The sequence below is a fragment of the Pogoniulus pusillus genome, chromosome 6, assembly GCF_015220805.1.
Source record: "Pogoniulus pusillus isolate bPogPus1 chromosome 6, bPogPus1.pri, whole genome shotgun sequence".
NCBI classification, from domain to species: Eukaryota; Metazoa; Chordata; class Aves; order Piciformes; family Lybiidae; genus Pogoniulus; species Pogoniulus pusillus.
In genome coordinates, this window is record NC_087269.1 from 15,077,886 (window position 1) to 15,099,874 (window position 21,989).

At 50.2% G+C, this 21,989-nt stretch overlaps 1 protein-coding gene across 2 annotated transcripts in view; it reads left to right on the forward strand.

Moving 5' to 3' along the window:
* Nucleotides 1-21,716, forward strand: part of LCOR (ligand dependent nuclear receptor corepressor) — an 87,559-nt gene extending 65,843 nt beyond the window's left edge. For both annotated transcript variants that reach the window (XM_064144565.1, XM_064144566.1), the window contains exon 7: nucleotides 11,212-21,716. In XM_064144565.1, the coding sequence (XP_064000635.1) occupies nucleotides 11,212-15,703 (4,492 nt within the window). In that variant the 3' untranslated portion in view covers nucleotides 15,704-21,716. The remainder of the gene's footprint in view (nucleotides 1-11,211) is intronic.
* The last annotated feature ends 273 nt before the right edge of the window (nucleotides 21,717-21,989 follow it).

Here is a 21,989-nt window from a genome sequence, read left to right on the forward strand (position 1 = left end):
TTTGAAACCTTCCCTTGCCAGCTCCTCCTCTGCAGGTGTTGTGCAGCTCTGCAGTAGGTCTGAGATTGTGCTATGAGGTGACTACAGCTCAGATCTCCAAGAAGTTTTTTAAAAGCTCAGCTAAAATTAGAAACACTTAAGATATATTTCAGAGCATAGAGATACAAGCACTGCTGCCTGAAAAAATGAAGGTTGTATGCAAGCAAAGCTGCATCTCCCCGAGAGACCAACCAGCAGCTTAACCCACCACACACCCACAGTAATGCAGTGGAGGAGACAAGGTAGAGGCTTCAGTCACAATCTGCCTGAGAGCTGTGGCAGATCCAGTGGCACCCTTCTCCCAGCCTCCTGCCTTGTCTCCTGTGCTGTTACCTGGACTGGCTCAATTGCAGCTTGCACGGCTACCTTTGCTGGACTCCTGCCTCTGGGTGCAGGTCAGCCACCCCTGTGCCCACAGGAGGAGTGGTTTGTCTGTACAAGCTTATCTGTAAGCTGTAAAAATGGTGGTGCCACATAGGCAGTTTGTTACAGCTGCTAAGATAGGGTTTGGTGGTTTCTTTTTTCTTTCTTTCTATTTTTTCCTGCATGCACCTAGATGCCATCATCACATGTCCCAGATCCCTTCTGCCCAGCTAATAAAGCGTGGGGCTTGCTCAACTCATTTTGGAATGACATCCCTAACTTTGAAAGGGGCTTTTATCATTTCCTTTCTTAAAGTTGAGGGTTTGACTACACTTTTCTTCTCACTGAGCTTTAGAGAAAGGCCTTGACACCGATTGTTGAAAGTTACTCTGGCCCTGCAGGAGGGCTGACTCTAGAGGAAGCCAAGCAGCTTCCCCAGACATATGAAGGGGTATTTCATACACAGCACCAATACCTGTACCTGTAGCCTTGCTGTAACCTACAGCTGAGGTGTTTAGAGACTCCACTGCTCTCTGCCACATTCCCCTCTCAGATGAATGTGGTGGGTATAGTTTTCTTCTATTTTCATAGTGTGCTGTAGCCACACTTGATGTCTTCCTCATATGTCTTCCAGCAAGTAGCTGCATGTGAAGTGTTAGCTGTGGAGAGTTTTAAACCACTTTGAAAAGAGACTCTTTTAAAAAGTAAGAGACACTGTAGGATTCTGGGTTTGCATGAGAAGTTATCACAACAAATATATTCTGTGCAGAAATGCAAATTTCTTCTGATTTTGAACCACCAAACACCAGCCCTAGGTGTGAAGCTAAACCAGCTTAATGACTACCAGAAGTGCCTTCACTAGTAGTGTTGTGATTGAACCATGGTGATAACTGCCTAACCTCACTACTTGCTAGGGACCTGCCTAGCTGTAATTCGATGTGCTTTCCTGCTGGTGCATTAAGAAAGGTAGATTTTTGCTCCTCTTTCAGGACCTGTGTTGGCTTTTCTCTAATAGACCAACACAAGTGTGCCCAGGGAGGTGGTGGAAGCCCAATCCCTGGAGGTTTTTAAAGCCAGGCTGGATGAGGCTCTGAGCAACCTGATCTAGTGTGAGGTGTCCCTGCCTGTGGCAGGGGAGTTGGATGATCCTCGAGGTCCCTTCCAGCCCTGACAATTCTATGACTCTCTGATTCTGAGTGTGACTGCTCTGGGGTTCTGATTTTTACTGCCTATGCTTGTCATCACGTCAGTGCCTTTACTTTTGTTTGAGTGTAGACTGGATTGCTAATTGATGAAAGCAAAAATAAGAACTCTGGGTTTAAAAGAAATATGCCTTGTGCCCCTTTTAACAATCTTGATATTAAATTAAGGATAATAATTAGTTACAAAGCTTAAAAATCAGTGTAACCTATCACAGAATCAAAGAGATGGTTTATTAGTGCTGGCAAAGAGTAGGTTATTGTGGGGTTGGGGTTTGGCTGTTTTGTCTGCTCTTTTAACTCCTGAGTGGAAAAAAAAACACTTCCCTCACAAGACTGTGGTGAGGCCTCAGCAGGACAGCAGGGAATCTGGCACTCAGCATTCTGTGGGTCAAAAATCCCCACGGAGTACGTGGTTTGTGTTCTGGCATCCCTGAGTTGAAGCGTGAGTCTCTGCAGGGAGATGTTTTCAGAGGCGGTTTTGCTGTGAACATCTGGAGATGGTCACATTCTGTATTTCTCTGCTCATATAAAGCACAGTAAAAAAGCCCATATCTCATTAGTGCTGTGGTCTCACGAGCACCACGCAGAGTGTGAGTTCATTTCTCTGTGCTTTCAGGGTCTGCATAGTGCACTTACTGTTAATACAATAAAAGAGTGCTTGATGGGCAGCACGTGCTAATGGGTCATCATCACTTTTGTTTCCTCTGCGAAGGTTAGGGACTCATTTTCCTGCTAGTGGGAGCACTGGGACCAAGGAAGTGGAAAAGTCACAGGGAAGCAATCTGGGAAGGCATCTCGGGGGGGATCTGCCTGGCTTTGGTGCTCAACTCCTCCTCATTATGTGTGAGCAGCGATGAGTCACTTCAGCTTTTTCCAAGGGATCTGGTCCTTTGCAGGCATAAGCTGTTGTTGATACTCTTTTTTTTTTCCCCCTCTTTTATATTTCTCTTTATGGCAAACTAGCAAGTGATGGGTTTTGTTCCCAGTACAAAGAAACAAACAATACCTATCATTATGCTGCAGGAAGCAAAACTGCGCAGAGACAAAGCGCATTTTAACGGCGGCATCCAATTAGAAAGGGTAAACTGCCAAAAATCAGGGAGGCTTTAAATAGAGTAAATAACCTTCTAGAAAGCTGGGTGTATAAGTGGTGATGGTGTGTTCCATGCTGAGCAAGGTGTAGTTCCCTGCCTCAGTAGCCAGACATATGGCAGATGTCTGGGGGAGGTGGGTGCTTTATTTTTCTTCCCTGGGTGGACATTTGCTGTGGTTGGGCAGGTTTATTTGTTAGCTTTCCTTTTAGCACTGAGATCTGTGATGACGAAAATGAAGGAGAGAAATAATTGTGTGCTGGGTTAACAAGCTGACAACATTTCGTGAGCGGAGAATAGAGTCTCTTAAGAGAGGGAGGAAGGACAATAGAGTGTAATGGTAAGGGGCAAAAAAAATAAAAGTCGATGCAAGGAATGTGCAGAAATGGAAGGAGGATGAGAGATTTGAGGGGGTGTGCATTAGCGCAGAGGAAACCTTTCACCACTGGCATGCATGGAGACATTTCCTGCCTTATGTTTTGGTTTCTTAATAGTTATCAGACTATAAAATTAACCTCCATCATTTAATGGTAGTTGAATGGCAGTTAAATTAACCCACTTTCAAAATAGAGCTTACCTAGCCCATCAGCTCTGAGACAGCCTCGTCCCCAGGCATCCGGGGCTGCAATCCACCTCTCTGCCTTAACCTATTTCCCAAGCAGTCAGACAAAGTAGTGCATCAGAAACAGGGTTTGCTGCTCAGCCCAGCAGCTGACAGAGGATATGGGCAGGCATCAAATCGCCAATTCATCTTTCACCAGGCATTTGTGTGCAAGGAGATGCAGCATTGGCTCGTGGGGAATGTCGCCGTTCGTTAGGAGCTGGGATACTGTTTCTGTTAACGACGTGGCCTTGGTTATTGGAGGTCCAATTATCTAAATCTCCAGGTTATCTGAAATAGGGTCATATCCCCCAACATCTGTTAATTACACCCCAGATACCCCCTGCTCTCCAAATGTCTTGCGTTGCCCCCTCCCGAGCCTTGGCAAAGAGGTTGTGCCGAGTGCGTTTCGCCCCAGCAAGCACTGTGCCTAGTTGCTGCATTTGCTTTTCAGTATCCATGCAGGAAAAGCATCATGGATATTCACGGACTTTCAAATCCTTTAAGGCTTCTGGAAGTAGACAGTGGCTGTGCATAGCACTGTGCTCCTTGAAGCTGGAACCAGCAATGGCTGCAGAGAGGGAATTTGGGTTTCCTTCCACCCCACAGGTGCAGCCCTACAGAGGCAATGTAGGAGGGGAAGGTGAGATTCAGCACAGCAACATATGGTGCTCGCAAGCCTTCATTTACTGCAGATGAGTGCACCTTCGGTGGAGAATTTGCATCTTGTGGAAACTCTGCAGTTGCAGAGGGTCCAGCTGACCTGCATGTGCATGCCCCAGGGTTGGGCAGGGAAAGGCTTGACCCCGGTTTACTGCAGAATGGTCTCAGAAGTGGACAAGAGGCCACACAGCTGCCTCAACTGGGGTCCAGAGCCATTCCCAGACCACACCAGGGACTGTTAAAGATACCCAGGGTAACCTCCCTTCTCCATAGGATCGCTCCTTGTGCTTTGTTGTCCCGTGCCTTAACTGGGTGCTGCTTTTTTTAAACCATGTGCAAAGCTGTGAAAATTATTGTAAGAACTTTTTTTTTTTTCCCTGCACACTTTTGTTATCTGTCTTCTGGTGCTATCTGTTATACTATCTGTTCTGATCTTCTAGTGCTATGGGTTTTTTGGAGCACCTAGCTCAGGGAAGATGCTGAGAGAGAAACACTTACAGTAATTTTTTTTTCTCCTTCAAGGGAAGATCCCAGATGTCCTTGATAATTAGATAAATTAGCAAGGACAATTCTAGAAAGGCTTTGAAAGCTTCTATGTAGAGTGTGTTTCCAGCATGATACATTTCCCTTGGTTTTAAAAGCAATAGCTCAGCAGTAGGGTTTTTAATTAGTCATTAAATATCGTGGTAGAGGTATCACAAGTGATGATAAACTGCTACAGGATATGGGTGGGTTAGTTAGTTGGGGAAAGTGGGAGTGGAAAAAGCTCTGACAGCAATACAAAAAAAGGTGAAACTTATTTGAGCTTTCTGTTGTGTTTGTTGTTGGGTTTGTTTTGTTGTAATGTAAAACCAACTTTGATTTGTTTGTTTTTATTTGGCTACAGGTGGGGAGAAGGTGCTTTTTAATCTTTAACTCCTTGAAAAAAATAAGTAAGCAGATAAAAGACATTACTCTGAAGGGTTAAAATTCTGAATCTGTGATGGATGTCTGTTGTTGATCCAGGCTTATTGTACAGCCTGGACACCTCGACAAATACGTGCAGCCAACAGAAACCCCAACCAAACAAAACCTATCTATAACTTGTTTCTTCCTGCTTTTCATTTGAAATGCAAGCTCAGTCCATCCCCACATGTGTCATCAAGAACAGTGTAAATTCGGGGGCCTTGAGAACCCGGCAGCAATATTTCCACAGTAATTTTGCCTGTGCTTTGAACAAATGAACCTTTTAATTTAGAGAAGGAAAATGCTTCCTAGCTGTTGTGGGAAGCCTCCGCTCCCTGTGTTGCTCTTCTGGTTTTTTTTTCTTCGGTGCAGCGAGAGAGAATTACTGTAGCACCCACAGAGGTGTGAAGGGACTCATTCATCTGTGTGGGGAGTGTTAGGTGCCAGGCATATTTCTGAGGATTGAAATGCAGGCGTTTAAACTGGTACATCCAGTGTCAGCCTTTAATTGAGGCTTTGAGAGATGAGCTCCAGAAAAATCTGGCTGCAGTGGCTTACACTGTTTGTGCCCAGGGCTGTTTTGCCCATCCCTGCGAGGAAGGGATCACTGCATCCCAGGGTGGTGCCAGCAGAAGGAGACGTATCCCCTCACCTCCACTGCTCACAGCAAGAGACCTTTGCTGCAGCTAACGGCAGAGATGTGTTTGAGCATGACACCGCGTGTCGAGTGGAGCTGGGAAGATGGAATGTGGGTTGCTTTTTGCCACCCTGGGATAATAATTTCTGGCAGGGAGCTGGCAGTAGCTGTGGCTCCATGGCCACTGTGGAGACATTAGTGTGAGCTACCACTGAAAGACGAGGTGGCACCTCCTGCTTTGATCCAGTGTCTTTCCTTTCTGGCATTTGCTTTCACACAGCTGCTCCAGCAAGCTGAACTGGGGCTGGCAGAGAATCAGTTTCTCCTTTCCCTGATGTGGCTCTACATGCAGCCCCCCAGCACCAGTGCCAACGAGCCCAGCTTTGGCAACCCCCAGCCACAGACGCTTTTAAGCACATGTTCAGTACACAGGATTCACAACACCCCTGGGGCTGGGGTCAGCTCTTTTTAAGAGGCTGCTCCTCCTTTGCAGTCCCTCAAAATGGCATTTCCACTTGCCTTGAAAAAGAAATGAAGTGGCTGAAAGCAGTAGGGCTGGAGGTGCCACCCAAGGGCAGTGAGGCACGATGCTTTTGACCTAGGGGTCAATTTGTGCATGGCCAGTGCTTTGAGTTCAGCTGATGGAGAGCATCCCTCACAGGTTAGGCTTTCTTCTTAGTGATCTACGTTTCTGAAGTCCCTGCTTTTAGCCAGATCTCCAAGGCACCCTTTGGTTTGGTAGGGTACTGCAGTGGTACCTCTGGTTTTGGGTGGTGCAAGACTTCAATGACTGACACAGTATCAGCTGTGTGGCAGCAGGAGAGGGAAGGAAAAGGTCACACCCCCGCTAAAAATGCCACATTGGATTTTATAAGTTTACAGCTATGTTTTGTTTCTTTTACAGAACTATAATGCTGATGCTTAGAGTGGTCTGAAAGGAATAGAGACACTTAGCCTTGAACTTCTGTTCTGCTGCTGCTTCTTGTGGTACAAAACATACCTGTAAACTTATAATCAATCAAACAGATAGTCAAGGGCAAAAAAAAAAAGAAACCCTAAAAGGACACAGGCTTCATGTTCAATACTGAGAAACTTGGGGTAGGCAAACCAGAAGATTGCAGTTGGCAAGCAGCAGGTTTTTGGAGACCAGTGTCCCAGGTAGATTGGTGTGAACCAATTGATTTTCCTTCTTCTCTTCTTTCTTCCCCTTGCTTCCCTTCTAAAATGGCCAGTACACCTGGAAAAGGGGACATGTGGCAACCCCACAAGCAGGTGGGATGCAGGATGGAATCCAGATAACTTGTCCTTTCCCCCCTTGTCATGTAAATCCTGTATCTGTGCAGTCTATAGGTGTTACAGAGGAACAAACCTCTGCCTTCCCCCAGCTCCATCACCCCAAACTACAAGGCCTTTGTTGTAAGCTCCGGATTTCCCCCCCCCCCCCCCCAGCAATAACTGGAGGAGGGTTGAGTTTAAACTCCACTAAACAGTAGAGACACAATGCAAACAAACGTATTGCAGCACGCAGCTATGCAAATAGCTTCAGAGCACAGCACGTTTTCCCCAGCGTTAATTGCTGTGCCGCCGGGGTTGCGTAGCAACAGCTCCGTTTGTGTCTCTGACAGCTCCTGCCCCTTGATGCCTCTGACACCTTCTGCGGCAGGCGGGAAAGGAGGAGAGAACAGGACTGGCCTGGGAAAGCTAGAAGGGCCAGGAAGGTAGCAAGGGTCTCAGGTGATAAGATCTGATTGGGATGCCAGAGTGTCTTCTGTTAGCACAAGGCGCCTCGCAGAGGGGCTTGCAGTGAGGCTTTGGGGCACAAGAGCAGAGGGGACCCAGCAGCTGCAGCTTCCAAGGCTAGTGGCAAGAAAAGTCACCTGCCATCTCCCATGCTCTGCAGGAAGCTTCACTGTCCCATCACAGTAAATCCTTCTCAGTATCCCATAAGGGCTTTTTGTGCTTGCAGCTTGGCTAAGGGCATTCTAGAGGCTGCCCAGTAATCTGTCTCTCCCCAGCCAAGAAGCTGCAATAGGCTTGTAGCTTCTCCGTCCTTTGAGATAAACAACACATTCCTCTTGCACAGCCAAAACTGACTTGTGCCTCCCAAAAGCCAGGCCATTCAGAGATAGGAGCATCTGCCTCCTCAGCACAACTTTTCCTCCTGTTTAAAACCATGTTTCCAATTCCCATCCTGCCTGTTCACCAGTCAGTCTTCCATTCCCATTGTGCCTTTGCCAGCAGAGCTGAGGAACCTGCTGGTAGCCAGCACCTTCCTCACGAATGTACTTCAGCTCTGCAGTCAGAGCACCTCCCCTCTCATCTCTGATAAGCAGTTTACATAGTCCATAACCAAACTTGCCTGAAGCTGTGGTGTACTTGAAATAAACTCTTACACCTGAGCATGAAACAAGCCCTTCTCTGAAACTGCCTTAGGTAGTGAGGATGCTGGCAATCCTACATCCATCAGCCACCAGACAAGAGAATGGCCATGGGCGTATTTTGTCTAGTAGTAATAACTAGAACTGACAGGAGTAGTGGGAACTGCTGGGCAGCTACCACAGCTGGTTTACTGGGTCCCAGAGAACACAGAGCTGTGTCTGGGAGATCTGAAGATGAGGAGGCACAAGCTCAGCAGCCTGTAGGGGTGGGAAGGACAAGGACCAAGGAGGGAGTCAGCCATTGCCTGACTGCAACTGGCAGGGAGAGTTCTGCCTCAAGGTTATCATTTGAAACTGAGAAAAAAGAGAGACTGCCTGCAGTACCCAAACAAAGGTGGACTGGAGAAGGAGCAGATGCACTCAAGGCAAGAAGTTGCAGCCTATCTTTGAGCTCAAGTAATAAAGCAGAGGACTCTGAAAGCAGTGTGCCACAGAAGCAGGTGAACTGTGTCACTGAGCGATAGATGGGTCTTCCAAGGACAAGGAGCATTGGAAGTCAATGGATTTATTTCCTTTATCAAGCAGGAAAAATATTTATCTCTGTTTCTTGAATTTACAGCTTGACAAGCTGTGTCTATCTCAGACTGATTCCTTGGAATAGAGCAGGGCAAATGAGATGAAAAAGAGCGCAAAGGCCTCCAGCGGAAGAAATGAGTTAAAGGCAAGGGAGAAGTGCCACCCTGGGACTTTTAGGACCAGGGACTCTGAGTGCCTTTGCCATACTAGCAGGACATAGGTCTTTCCCAGCCCCACACACTCATGCAAAAGAGGCATGATCTGCAAATGGCTCTGTTTGGCATGGCTACTGCAAGGGGACAAAGGGCTGTGCCTGGACCCTTTGTTCTGTTTCTTCTCCCACATAAAGGACTCTGTACACAGACTCACAATCCCCTCCTTCACCTGGCATTGCCCAGCCCGTAGCTTACCTCTTCTTCCTCACCACCCACCCCAGCAACTGTTTCACCTACGCTCTGGGCTCTTCCTTCTCAGCCCTTTGTGTGTGGCAGCTGAAGGTGCCTTGGCGAGAAGGGTGCTGTCTGTTTTGCCACCATAAACGCTTCCCCGGGCTGCCCAGGTGTATGGTGGCACAGTGGGCTGGGGCAGGGCCACACCCCTGCCGCCGCCGTTATAAACGGCAGCTTGCCAGGGGAAGATGGCTGCAGCTCTTAGGAGCTGGGCTGACAAGCAGGTAAGAGGAAAGCAGCCACCCTCTTTGCAAAGGTGGGAAAAAAAGCTGTGCTGAGCTCTACCTCTTCACAAAGCCCCCTGCTCCAAGCCCTCTTCTTTCATGGGGGCCAAAGGTTTTGTATCCCTTTTGTTACTCAGCAGGGCGATGGGAGGAGTTGGGCTGTGTAAGAGATCCTGGCTGCCACAACCCTTCCCATGCAGGGCTCTGGAGAGGGGCCAGGTGGTATCTAAGCGTTTTGATTTAAACTAATCCCAGGCATTCCAAGTGGAAAGTCATCGCAGCGCCAGGTAGAACCAGTTGAGACGGTTTCTGGGGGGTGTTTTTTCGCCCAGGTGTAGTAAAGCAGCCTTGAGGTACGTTGCTTGTCGCTGACCCCGGGAATACGTTCTGGAGGTGCCGGGGTGCATTTGGTGAGCTGAGCTCACTCAGCTTCTCTGGGTGGTTTAGGGAAAACTCTGCACATGGAAACTGAGTGGCCATGACTGAGAAGTGATGCCTCATTGTGCTTGGAAATTACACTGGAAAGCCAAGGGCTGGCTGGCAGATGCACAGGGCAGGCTTGGCTGTAGCCTAGCGTTTCTGGGCTAAGAGGACACTGGGTGCCTTTCCCTGCTCTTTAGTGAGTTTGAGAGCTGAGCCCACCAACTGGGGAGCAGTGGGTTGCTGGAGGCTGCTCCCCAGTTTTTGTCATTTCAAAGAAAGCAGCAAGTAGTGAGTAAGCCACAGGTGAAGGCTGCCTGGTTCTGGCTCCAGGACCCTGATTGCCACCTAGCATGGCTGGCTCTGGTCCCTGTCTTTCCCTCTTTCTTTTCTCTGCCTGTGGCTTCTCTGAGGTGGGGCCCTTTCTCCTTGTCTACGTGTTGAGCTCTGTACCTGGCAGCATGGGGAGGGAAAACCCACTCCAGAAAGCAGGCCCAGCTGAGCGAGCAAGGTTTGCATCTGATGTTTGAGGGGGGAGCAAGGCTGTAGAGGGTGGGAAAACAACTTTCACTCCAAAGTTCAACTGCTACTGCAAAACAACTCAGCACTGCTGGCAAAGATCCCATGCCAGGCAGTGTGGGTGCCAAGGCACCCTCAGTGTGGGGAGCTGGGTGGGAATTGCCTGTGCTGCCGTTGGGAACAGATACAGGCTTGATAACAGCACCTGGCATAGCACTCCTGATGAGTTCATGCAAACACTGGGCAATTATCTATCCTTTAACCTCTCCACCAGTATGTCCTAATTAATTGCCTCTGTCAAGCAGGTAAACGATAATTGCCTCAGTTTGAGAGCTGGCTAGTGGCAGTGATCCTGTGCTGTAGAAGCACACCTTTCTGGATGACTATCAGCTACAGAGCCACTTTATCAAACGGCAGTAAATCAAAGGTCAGTGCAGATGGCAAAGCACTGCACCACTCAAGGGTGCATTGCTGCCTGCACGTCCTGCAGGCTAGGAGCTTGCCAACATTTCTGCACTGATTGCAGAGGAGACTCAGATCTGCTGAGTTTGCCCTAGATCCATCTTCTGACACCAAGGCATAAACAGAATGTGAAGAGTTACAGCAGCTGAAGATTTCTGGCATCTGACTGCCCAGCTGGGATGCTGTTTTGCTCCCACCTAGCCTGGCTGTGCAAATGGAGCAGGCAGAGGTCTGCAGTTCTCCTGATGAGTCCCAGAAGTGCTGACTGGGCATGGTGCAGACACTAAATCTGATTCTCACTTGGAGGTATAGGTTTGTTTTGAATGCGTTGTGTCACATGATGCCTAGACACCAGGATGTCCTAGGCAGAAGTGTGATTATGGATGCTCTGGCAGTGGGAGACAGAGGAAAGTGCAGTCCACGTTCTACCAACGGTATGCATACATAAGTGTGCATTCATAAGCGTGCATGCTGAGGACTGCCAGTCCCATGACAGCAGGATGTTTGATGTCACCTGAGGGGCAGGCAAGGGATATGCCCAAGTGGGAGAAGAGCGGGAGGAGAAGGGTTATTCCAGTTTTGCAGCACAGACTTTTCTTCCCTGGGACATATTACTGATTGCTTCTCTCTTTATCTCCCTAGTGAGGATGCAGCAGAGACAATAGCAATAGACTCTAACAATCAACCGAAGTCTCCACTGGAAAAGTTCATGGTCAGACTGTGTACACACCACCAGAAGCAATTCATCCGTGTGTTAAACGACATATACACTGAAGTACAACCAGACTCTGAAGTCCAGCATTTGTCTGAACCCGAGAGCATGGAAGCCTCTACCTGTGGCTCTGGTTGTAGCCAGCAAAGCACTGAAAATCAGGATAAGGGTGCTACTTGTACTGAATCAAAGCCCCCTTCTTCCTTGGACCCGGGACAGTCAGGGTCTGATGGCCCCCTACATGTTACAGGACAAGCCCCGAAGCAGCCAGTGGAGCTGAAGTCTCTGGACAGAGCAGAGAGCTCCAGTCCTGCTTTGAGAAGGGACTTCTCTGAGCTCCCTGTCACCAGGCTTCGTTCTGCTAGTCCAAAGGATAGCTCCACTCAAGGATACCTCAGCACATTGAACTCTTCCTCTTTGAATTTCCATCATGCCACAAAGAGCCTGGAAGGCCAGCAAGTCCCTGGCCACGAGCAAGAAGCCAGCGTCAGAAAGTGTGAGGACAATAAAGAGCAGCTAGCAGGTAAGACTCTTGTGGAAGGTTACATCTCGGTCAAAGTGGCAAATGTGAACGGCAGTGAGGATAGCTTAGACAGCTGTCTGGGGTCCCAAAAGAGCTCTTTCAGAGCTCTGCCAGAAGAACCCTGGAATCCTGGCTTTGCAGTGACCCCTCCTCGCAGCGCTGACAAAGAGAACACTTTGCAATGCAGCTCGAGAGCATCTTTGCACCAGGACTTAGACATGAAAGAACAAGATGCAAGACCAAAGCAAGAAAACCACCTGCACGCCATGGCCAAGGGCAAGGCAGGCTGCCACCTGCACCCAGCTGACAAGGACCCACTCGACAAGTCTAAAGAGGGCTGGCTGCCCGCCGGTGCTGCGCCAGCTGGCCATCGGACCACTGGTGGCCACCCCCGCACCAAGGCAGCCTCTCTCAGGCCCACTCGTAAGAGCAAGAAGGCATCGGGGCTGAGGATCAATGACTACGACAACCAGTGTGACGTGGTCTACATCAGCCAGCCCATCACCGAGTGCCATTTCGAGAGCCAGCGGTCGGTGTCGTCGCGCAGGACAGCGCGGAAGAGCACGCGGGGCTATTACTTCAACGGGGAGTGCTGTGAGCTGCCGACTGTCCGCACGCTGGTTAAGAGCTCCCGGGCGGAGGAGCGGGGGAGCAGCCCGGCAGTGCGAACAGAGACCCTCGTCAGCGCAAAGCAGCCCCTGATGCTCTCGGTGGGCGGCGCTGCAGGGGCAGGGCGGGAAGGCGAGAAAAGGGTTTCTCTGAGGCTACTGGCTAAAGGGGCGGCAAGCAGCCGAGAAACGAGGGAGAGAGCCGAGGCAGGCTCCTTGCAGCCCCGGGATACCCGGGCACTGCGGTCAAGGGAAGCTGCCATGCCCTTCTTCTCCCTCTCTGCTCCACCCAGTCCCCAGAAAGAGGACAGCTCAGCCGGCTCACCGCCACTTGGCTCCCCTTCTGCTGAAGGAGGGGAGATGAGAGCAGGAGGCACTCTCCCCTGTGAAGCTGGCAGCAGCCTGGGTTCCTCTGGGGATGACAGTGGGCAGCCTGTTGATTTTCCTGCCCTTCCCATCTCAGAAGCACCCAGTGCAGAGGAAGGTTGTCCAAGCTCTGACTTACAAACTGGTCCTGACCTCCCCGTTAGCATGGACTCAGAGTCCTCTTTGCAGCTCTCTGCTGCTGCAGACACAGCACCTCTGGCCCATGGTGTTGCAGGGGATCTTGCTCAGCTTCCAGCCACAGGGGACATGGAGCCCTGTGGGATGCATCCTACAGAGCCCTTTCCTCACTCTCCAGACCAGCAGGCTCCCAATGAGCCCCCTGCCACTGTAGAAGGGCAGAGTCCCCCAGAGTCCCCTGCCACCTTGCAGTCTATGGATATGAACAAAAGCATCGATGCTGAACCAGAGCCTGAATTATTTGACATGGTGGGTGATGACTCCCTTGAGCAAAAGGGGTCTGTGCCAGCCAGCACATCTATCCCTGAAATCTCAGAAGAAGAGGCAGTGCAGGTTAACAGCCCAGCAGGTGAAAAAGAGCTCACTGAAGGGGAAATGCTGCCTGAACCCAATGGCTCAGACACTGCAGAGAAGGACTCTGTCTCTTCCAGAGACAGTCTAGACAAGAAGCGAAAGAAAGGCAGGAGAGTGCTCGTGGCATCAGACCGGTGCCTCCGAAGCCAGCAATCCCAGTTACTTACCGAGGGCAGTACTGAGGACACTGCTGCTTTCAGCTCTCTGCAGCCTCCTGGCCTGGAGAGCAAACTCTCCAAGAGCCCTGGGGCTAAGCGGTTCAGGAGAGAGGTGCAACTGGATGAGGCTGCATCCATGCACTTCCCAGATGACTGCTTCCCTGATGTGCTGCTCAAAACCAGCGAGGGGCTGGGCACTGACCAGGCTCCAGAGAGCATCACAGAGCAGCAGCCAGGTGAGGAGAATGGTGTCACTACCAGACAAATCTATAAAAGCTCATTAGTAAAAGAGACTGTGGCAGAGGGAGAAGATTCTTCTAAAGACAGTTCCCCTGCTAATGGTAGCCAAAGTCAAACGGGTGAGATGCTGGAAATCAGTGTCCAGGCCAATTCTGAGAAGAGAGGCATTCTTCTGCCTCCAGAGAGCAGCATGCCTGCAAGTGATGCCAAGCAAGTGGCTGTGAAACCAGGCGATGCCAGCACAAAGGATGGGGAGAGCTCTGACAGTGCCATAGGCATAGACAAACTAGAGAACCATGACCTGGTGGCCAACTTGCCTCCATGTCCCAGCAGCAGAGGTGGAAGCAAGCATCTTCCAGCAAAGGCTGCAAAGCATAAAAAAGTTGCTCTGCAGTTTTATAACTTAAGACACACACCCACACCCATAGACACTGCAAAAAAGAGCACAGCAGGAAAAGAGTCTGTGCAAGCCATCTCCAAACCAAGGGACAAAAACAGATCAGGGAATGATGATTCCCCAGCGTTGGAGGACACAGACACGGCTGACAACAAACCAAAGTTCATGGAGTGGTGTGCTGAAGAGGAGAACCAGGAACTTATTGCTGAGTTTAACACTCAGTACATGAAAGTTCAGAAGGGTTGGATTCAGCTGGAGAAGGAGGTGCAGCCAGCCCCCAAGGTAAAGAACAAAGCTGACAAACTGAAAGAGATTTGGAAAAGCAAAAAAAGGACACGGAAAAGCAGAGGCTCATTAGAAGTGCAGAAGCTTTCTCCTGTCCAGATGCTGTTTATGAAGGCCTTTAAGTTGTCTGACATCTGCCAGTGGTTTCTGGAGACAACCGAAACCAGGTCTCTAGTGATTGTGAAGAAACTCAACACCCGTCTCCCAGGGGAGATCCCCCCCATCAAAGTCCCCATGCAGAAATACTCCTCCTCTAGTCTCTACCCCAGCTCCCTCCAAGCCGAACGCTTGAAGAAACACCTGAAGAAGTTTGCTGCCACTACACCAGCTCGGAATAACTTGAAGAACCAAAAGCTTTGGGCCAAAATTCAGGAGAACGCTGATAAAGCAGAGGCTGAAGAAGCTGCCAGTCCCAGCCAGGCGTCTCCCACCGATGCCAGCACCAAGGACCCAAGTGAAGACAAGACCATACAGCCTGCCCCCAGCTTGCCCACACAGGCTAGCACGAGGATCTTGCGCAAGTACTCCAACTTGCGGGGAAAGCTACGAGCCCAGCATCGCATGATGAAGACAGAGAAGAAGAACGATGGCCCAGGGGACCAGCCATCCTTGGAGGTCAAACAGAGCCGAAAAAGCTTGTGCATCAACCCCCTGATGTCTCCAAAGCTGGCCATGCAGATCAAAGCAGATGCCTTTCCCGCTAAATGCCCATCAGTGGATGGAACAGGCAAAGGGCGGAAGGGGAAGAACAAGACCCAGGATGACCCCTCACCCAAAGCTGACCTTCAGCTCAGCAGGAAGAAGAGGATGCTGAAGGAGAGCGGGAGCACCCAGGAGAGATCTGGCTCCTCCACCAAGGACAAGCTGCCTGCCAAGAAGGCCAGTAAAATAAAGCATTTGGAGGTAAATGCAAAAGCTCCTGCCACCCGGAAGCAGGCTGCCATAGAGAGGAGCAATAAGCTGGCTAGAAAAATCTCTTTGAAAGAGAAGAGAGCCCCAAAAAAGCAGCTGAAGAAGGTGCGGCTCCCCATGCGGAAGGGCAAGGAGAACACGAGCAGACGGGCCTTGCTGCCCCCCAGCCACGAGGAGCTGGCCAAGTCCCCCAAGCAGAAACCCTTGGGGGAGTCCTCCACACGATCACAGAAGATGGCCAACAAGAAGCCCGGTGGTGGGAAGGCCCTGACGAGGTCCATGAAGAAGATTCAGGAGAGCAGCGGGTCGCAGGGCAAGAGGAAGCTGAGGGCGAAAGTGGACTGTTCGCACAGCAAGCGCTCGCGCCTGGACCCGAAATAGCACAGAAGCGGTAGCCATGTACAGAACTGATGTATAGTAGTGACCCGTCACCATGCATTAACTAAAGCTGCTTTTATAAGCTGTAGCAAGCCTTTACAGATCCACAGTCGCAGGACAACGCCCGTGATTTTAGGCATCGACTGGTGTGTCCCGTACAGAGAAGAGGTCAGCCTGTCTGGCTCTGCTGTTCAGAAGGAAGTTTCTGCAGTTTGAACGTTCCTTGGGTGTTTTGTTTTGTCTTTTCAAACTTGGAACCAGGCAGTTTTAGTTAAAAGTACAGTGCCTTATTTATCACTTTAAGAATAAAAATAAGAAGCTCGTCTGTGTGATTTGGAGGCTTGCGTTTTATACTTGAGGCACAAGCACTTGTACTGTAGCAGAAAGAAAACCACCTTCGTGCACGTAAAGTAGCTTTCAGCAGCCTTTGGGTGCACTCAAAAGTTTCCCTTTCCTTCAGAGTCCTCCTTCTGTCTGTCTTCTTAGTGGCATTGAAAGCAAAACCAAAACCATTTCCCCGTGACTGAGGGAGAGAAAGGCAAATCTGTCCCTTCTCAGTCTGTCTGTAGCAGCTGCTCGTGTCCCATACTGTTACCCGCATCAAAGTAGTCATTGTCTGCTAGCGTGTGCACTGCTGATGCCTGCCTTGCTGCCCCACGGCGCAGTCTGTGGGGCTGGGGAGGTCCCGCTCAGGCAGAGGAGGCGGAGGAGATGTACCGGGCTGCCGCATCCGCTGCTGCCGGGCGGGTGCGCTGGGTCCGATCTCTCTTTGTTTCTTGCTGGCTTCAGGAATGAATTGGTTCTACCGTGCCCTGCTTTCGGACAGACCTCCCCCTCCCATTTTGCTCTGCTCCCGTTGATTTCCTCTGACAGCAAAGTGGCTACCACAGCGCTTTGCTGAAAGCTGAATTTCTCTTTAAGGGCTCTAGCTCCTTCTGATGGTGCTCTGCAGAAGGAGAGCCCTGGTCCTCACCCTGTGTTCTTGTGCATGTCTTGCCTTGTGCCCTCCTAAGCCAGCACTTGCAATTGGAATAGCGTTGGGATAAGGGACTGATTTAAGTTTATCTTTCACCATAATTTGCATTTCATCCTTCTACTGGCAAGGTGCAGTTGGTTTGTCCTTGCTTATGTCTGGTGCTGTGGGGTCTGAAAGTGGCCAAGCCTCTGCCCTGTCTTTCACAACAGCTTTGCAGAGCTTCTCTGCGAACCTCCACAGCACATGAAAGGCAGCTGGGGGTCTGCAGTGGCAGAATAGGATCGTGGTGCCGTTGAGGAAGAGGTGCTTGAAGTGCACAGAGCGTGTGACTGTGCTTTCTCTGCCAGGCAGGGATGTTCAGTGGCAGTGAAGGAGCTGCTGCGGTCTGCACTCAGGGAGGGGACCCTGCTTGGCCACTGCATCTCCACAGCTTCACTTTAGCGTTGCTGCACAGTCTGTTTGCATGAATCCTGATGGATGTCTCCTTACAAGCAGAAGGCAGCAATGCCTCAGAGGGCACCGGGCAGGCTCTGGGGCACTCAACCTTTAACAGCTATTTACTGGTCCTTCCTCAGCTTCTTGTCCCTGCTCGGAGCAAGGCTTGGTGGCAGCCGGTGCATTCGAGAGGTGTGCCTGGCCTGGGGGCAGAGGCTGGAGAGGGCTGGGCTGCCAGGGAAAATGCTTTTCACAGTTGGCATTGAACTCCAGATCCCAAAGCCTGTGGAGATGGGAGGCAGATAATTGTCTTTAAATCTTTAATTGTGCCTCTTTAGTATAGAGGATGAAACAATGCATTTGAGGTTCACACACCCTTTGCACGGCACCTCTGGCTCTCTTGCAGGTGTTCCCTTCCCCCAGCGCTGACGCACACGAGGCTGCAGCACATTTTTCTCTTACTATGAAATGGCTGATTTTAAAAAAAAAAATTATATATATGTATTTTTAAAATCCTTTACCTTTCCTTTGAATCACGCTACAAGAAGTTAACTCTCTGAACAGCTAGGAATTGATTAAATCTAGCCTGTCAGTCCCTGTACAGATTAATATGAAGTTATCTATTACTTTAATTTTTACTGCATGCATTAAATATGTCAAACATTCCATCAGAAAAGGATTTTTAAATGTTTCAGGAAAGATGTGAGGCAGGAGGGCAATGGTGGCAGTTAAGTGACTGATCTGTACTTTACTTACAGGTTGTCTTTCCCTCTTGCATCACCATCCATACTTGTGGTCCTCTTCTAATCTCCATCTGGGGCAGCCTCTCCACAGGCACATAAGCCCAGGACTTCCACTCCTTCCCATGGGCTGGGCATGCGAGTGAGCACCCCTCTTACTTCCACTGTTCATGATGCTTCCTGGCAGCAACCCCCCTTTTCCCCATCCTTCACTCACGACCCCTCTTTCTCTGTCCTTCACTGTTGCTCCTGAAGTGCCTGTGCCAAGCTGCACAAGCAGAGCTATGCCAGGCACCATGCACCAAGTGCTCCTCGGAGCTTTCCCTCTCTCTGGCTCTCTAAATTTTTAGCCACTGGTAAATGCAGGCTACTCTGCTCTTCATCTTCTGCACTTCTGGGAATGGGATCCTCACAGGATAAAACCCATGACAAATCAAGTGCAGAGGGGCTTTCTGGATGGGTGCTGTGTTCCTGCCCACTGGAGCTCCACCAGCACCAGTTGGCTTACCATGGCAGGAGTGGGAAACAGCAGGCATCACACCGGTGCAGGAGCAGAGCAGCATCTGCTCCCACTTTGGTGTGCGCTGCTTGGTTTAGGCAGTGGTCAGTTAGTGGGCTGAGGTTCCCAGCAGTGTCCCTGCCAGGCATTAGCTCCGGAGAGGGATGGCCAGAACCTGTCACAGGGAGAAATCAGAAGTACTGCAAGGACAACCATGTTCCTCCCATCTCTTTGGCTTTCTGGTGTCAGCCTGTATTTTTCTGTCACATTGCTGTGTTTCAGCTTGATTGGATGGATTTCCTGTGCTGTAGGCAGGTCCCCGTGGGATGAAGCCCTGTCAGCAGATGCTGTTGGAGTCACAGGGCTCTGGGAGTGACCAAGATGACATCCACCATGCTGGATGGTGTGCAGGCAGCATGGCCTGAGACTCAAAGTGCTTGCAGCTTGTCCCAGGCTGATTGCCTTCAGCCAGCAGCTCTGTTTATCCCTGGGGATGCCAGGGGCATTTGGCAAGCCCTGGCTTTCCCACATTAGATTTGGCATGTCCTGCACAAAAAGTAACACAGAATCTGTGGAAAGAACCTTTTAACAGAAGCTGGGCTCTGCCTCGTGGCTGTAAATGTGAATTTCTGCAGCATTTAATGAGGAAAGGTAAAGGATGTGGGTTTTGTCAGGGCAGGACTGAAAAGAGGCTCTGAGATGGGCTGCAAATTGCTTGCTTGTCTTCAGAAAGCAAATTAAGACAAAGCAAATAATTCTGATTAATTGTAAATGCAATTTTTTTAATAAAATTGCCCCAGAGTGCTGTCTGGGACCAACTTAGGCCAGGCATGTGTTGCATGTCCCTTGTGGGCACCTGGGTGCAATGGGCAGGTGATAGAGCAACATCTTGGGCATCTACAAAGACAAGTAGCAGTGGGTTTGCAGAAGTGCTGAGCCAGGGTGGCCTGAGGGGTGAGATCATTTGAGGACTTGTCAACAGGGACCCTCCCCATCTCTCTTCTCTGCTGTCCTTGGAGCCAGTCCTTGATACTGCAGCCTCTGCAGGGCTTTCCCCAGCTGGGCACATCAATGCTGCTCAGAGCTGTGCTGCCCTCTGCTTCCTTTCCTCCCCTTTAAAAAAAATCCAGTTCTGAATAAAATTAGAGTGATTCTTCTCTACATAGACTCATAGAATGGTCTAGGTTGGAAGGGACCTCCAAAGGTCATCTAATCCAACACTCCCTGCAGTAAGCAGGGGCATCCTCAGCTAGACCAGGTTTCCCAGAGCCCTGTCGAGCCTCACTTCGAATATCTCCAGGAAGTCTCCCTCCTGTGCCGGGAGAGCCTTGCAGTGCAGGACATCATGCTGTTTGTGAAGACCTGGCAGGAGTGCTTCCTCCTGCACCTGATGAGTTTAGCTCATGGAAAGCCTGCTTTGGCTGTGCGTGAATATGGTTAAGCCATCACCTATGGCTGACATTGCAGCGAATACTTGCCATGACCTCTGTAGCCCACCTCGAAGTGAGAATGTTGGAGCTTTGGTATGATTTTCCTGAATTCTGTATTTGTGCAATCCTTTGGGTTACCCCAGAGGTGAAGGTGGGCCAGTTGTGGTCAGCATCTTTAGAAAAAGCATTAAGGCTTTCTGCTCTTGAGGAAATCCCCAGCTCTATGCCAGGCTCGTTTCCTTTCGGTTCTTAACCTAGGAGATAGCATCTTTGGCCCCTCAGTTTCTCCTGTGTGCATTCCCCACTTGACACCTGTAGTAGCTGCCAGGTCTTACTGACTGCAAGATCTGCTTCTCACATGCTTTGTTTGCACTTGCTGCTTTGAGTGCTGTATTTTGGTGCAGGAAGGAAGAGTGCTGTAATTTGCTAGAAAATTAAATTTCCATTTAATTTGCTAGCAAATTTAAGAGCCTACATGTGAGGTGACTACCTGGCAGGGTGGCATTGCCTGGGGAGCTCCATTTTCTTTATCAACACTCAGATGTTTGATTTTTTTTTTTCTTGTTTTCTTCTCCCCCAGCCAATCCTTGTCTTGCATTACTGTCTTCCTGATTTGCTTCCCAGTGTTGTGTCTCTATGCAGCCAGGGTTCAGCCAGAACAGTGCACAAGAGGCACAAAAGTAAGAAGAAGTGGTACGATGTGTGTAACCTGTTGCTCTTTGTTAATGGCCTGGGACAGGCACAGCTTGCTTCTGTGTGTTCTGCAGCAAGGCAGCAGTGAGGTGTATGGCTGAGGCACAGCCCCTGCCTTAACAGCCTGTTTCCAGTAAATGCAGCTTCGAGGCAGTGTAAGGGATGCACAGGGAGCTGCAGATGATCTCAGCGAGTGGAAGGAAATAAGCAGCATGATTTATTGCCTTATTCCACACGGGCACTGAGTTGTGTTTCCATTAGCAGAGCTGCCCGCTGGCACTACCGCAGTGCCATCCTCAGCTCCGAAGCCTCATTGCGCTCCACCTCCTCTGGGCCACCCCACAACTCCCTGGACTGCTTCTTCAGTTTTGGATTTCAGCACAAGTGCTGTATCCTACAAGCAGTTTTCTCTTTCTGTTACTTTGGCTTTCCTTGCTGGCCACTTTCTCATCCTGGTCTTGACGCTGGCCTCCATCCCACCTCCCCGGTCCATGTAGCAGGAGCAGCAGCATCTTAGCTCTGCACCTCCACCCATGTCCCTGCTACCCCTTTGCTGCCATCCTCCATCTCTTCTCTCACCTGGTCATTAGCAGCTTGGGGTCTTCCCACTTCACATGGTTAGGAACCATCTATTTTACCTAATCTCTGGGAGGTTTGCCAAGCTTAGAGTCAACAATTATCTGTCAGGGACTGAGGGCTGCAGCAAGAGCAGTGTAAGCCCAGAATGGCCTCTTCTATCTGTACCTGTTAGGTTCTTGTTCTGCAGTGCTAGGCCTGGAATGAGTTTCTCTGCTGTTGAGGAGCGTACAGTATGTCCAAGGTGTGCCATGTTTGTATTCATCACTGACTCATGACTAATGAGAGCCTTTTTGCTCGTGTTTGCTGCATGCAGTGGTGTATCTGTGTTCAGCTGCGGGCATATCAGTGAGATGCATCTGCAGCAACCCTTCTCCAAAGAGCTGTTTAGCCAGAGCTGATCACTTCAGCCAGCTTTGTGACATATTCCTAGATGACTCTTCATGAGCCAGGAGAGTGGGATGGACTTGTCCTTTCTGCTTTCTGCATCTGTATCTCTCCTGTGCCAGGGGAGCCTCACAGTGCAGGACAGAACGAGCTGGTGGGCAGCCCCAGTCACGTTTGCCTGCCAGCTCCTAGTAGCCTCCTGGAGAACAGTGATGCAATCTTAGAAGGATACGGTTGTACAGCTGCCCTCTTTGGAAGACTTGCAGATGGACAGTTTCTCTCTGTAGCTCGTATTCTTTCAGCCTAACAATGCATTCCCAGTTGAAGGCGACTGGGAAGCTGCAGTTCCCTGCCTTCCGTAGGCATGGGCAGCACCCAGGGAAGCAGGGCGGTGCATGCTGCTGTCTGGAGCAGGCTCTTGCCTTTCCACTGCTGGTGGTTGTGCTGGAGGGGAGAGGGTTGAGCCCCAGCCAAGGCACCCTTGGGTCCACACCCTGGATGGCTCAGGAGCGAGGCAGGGCAGGCTCCCCCCTGCCAGGGAACACCACCGCAG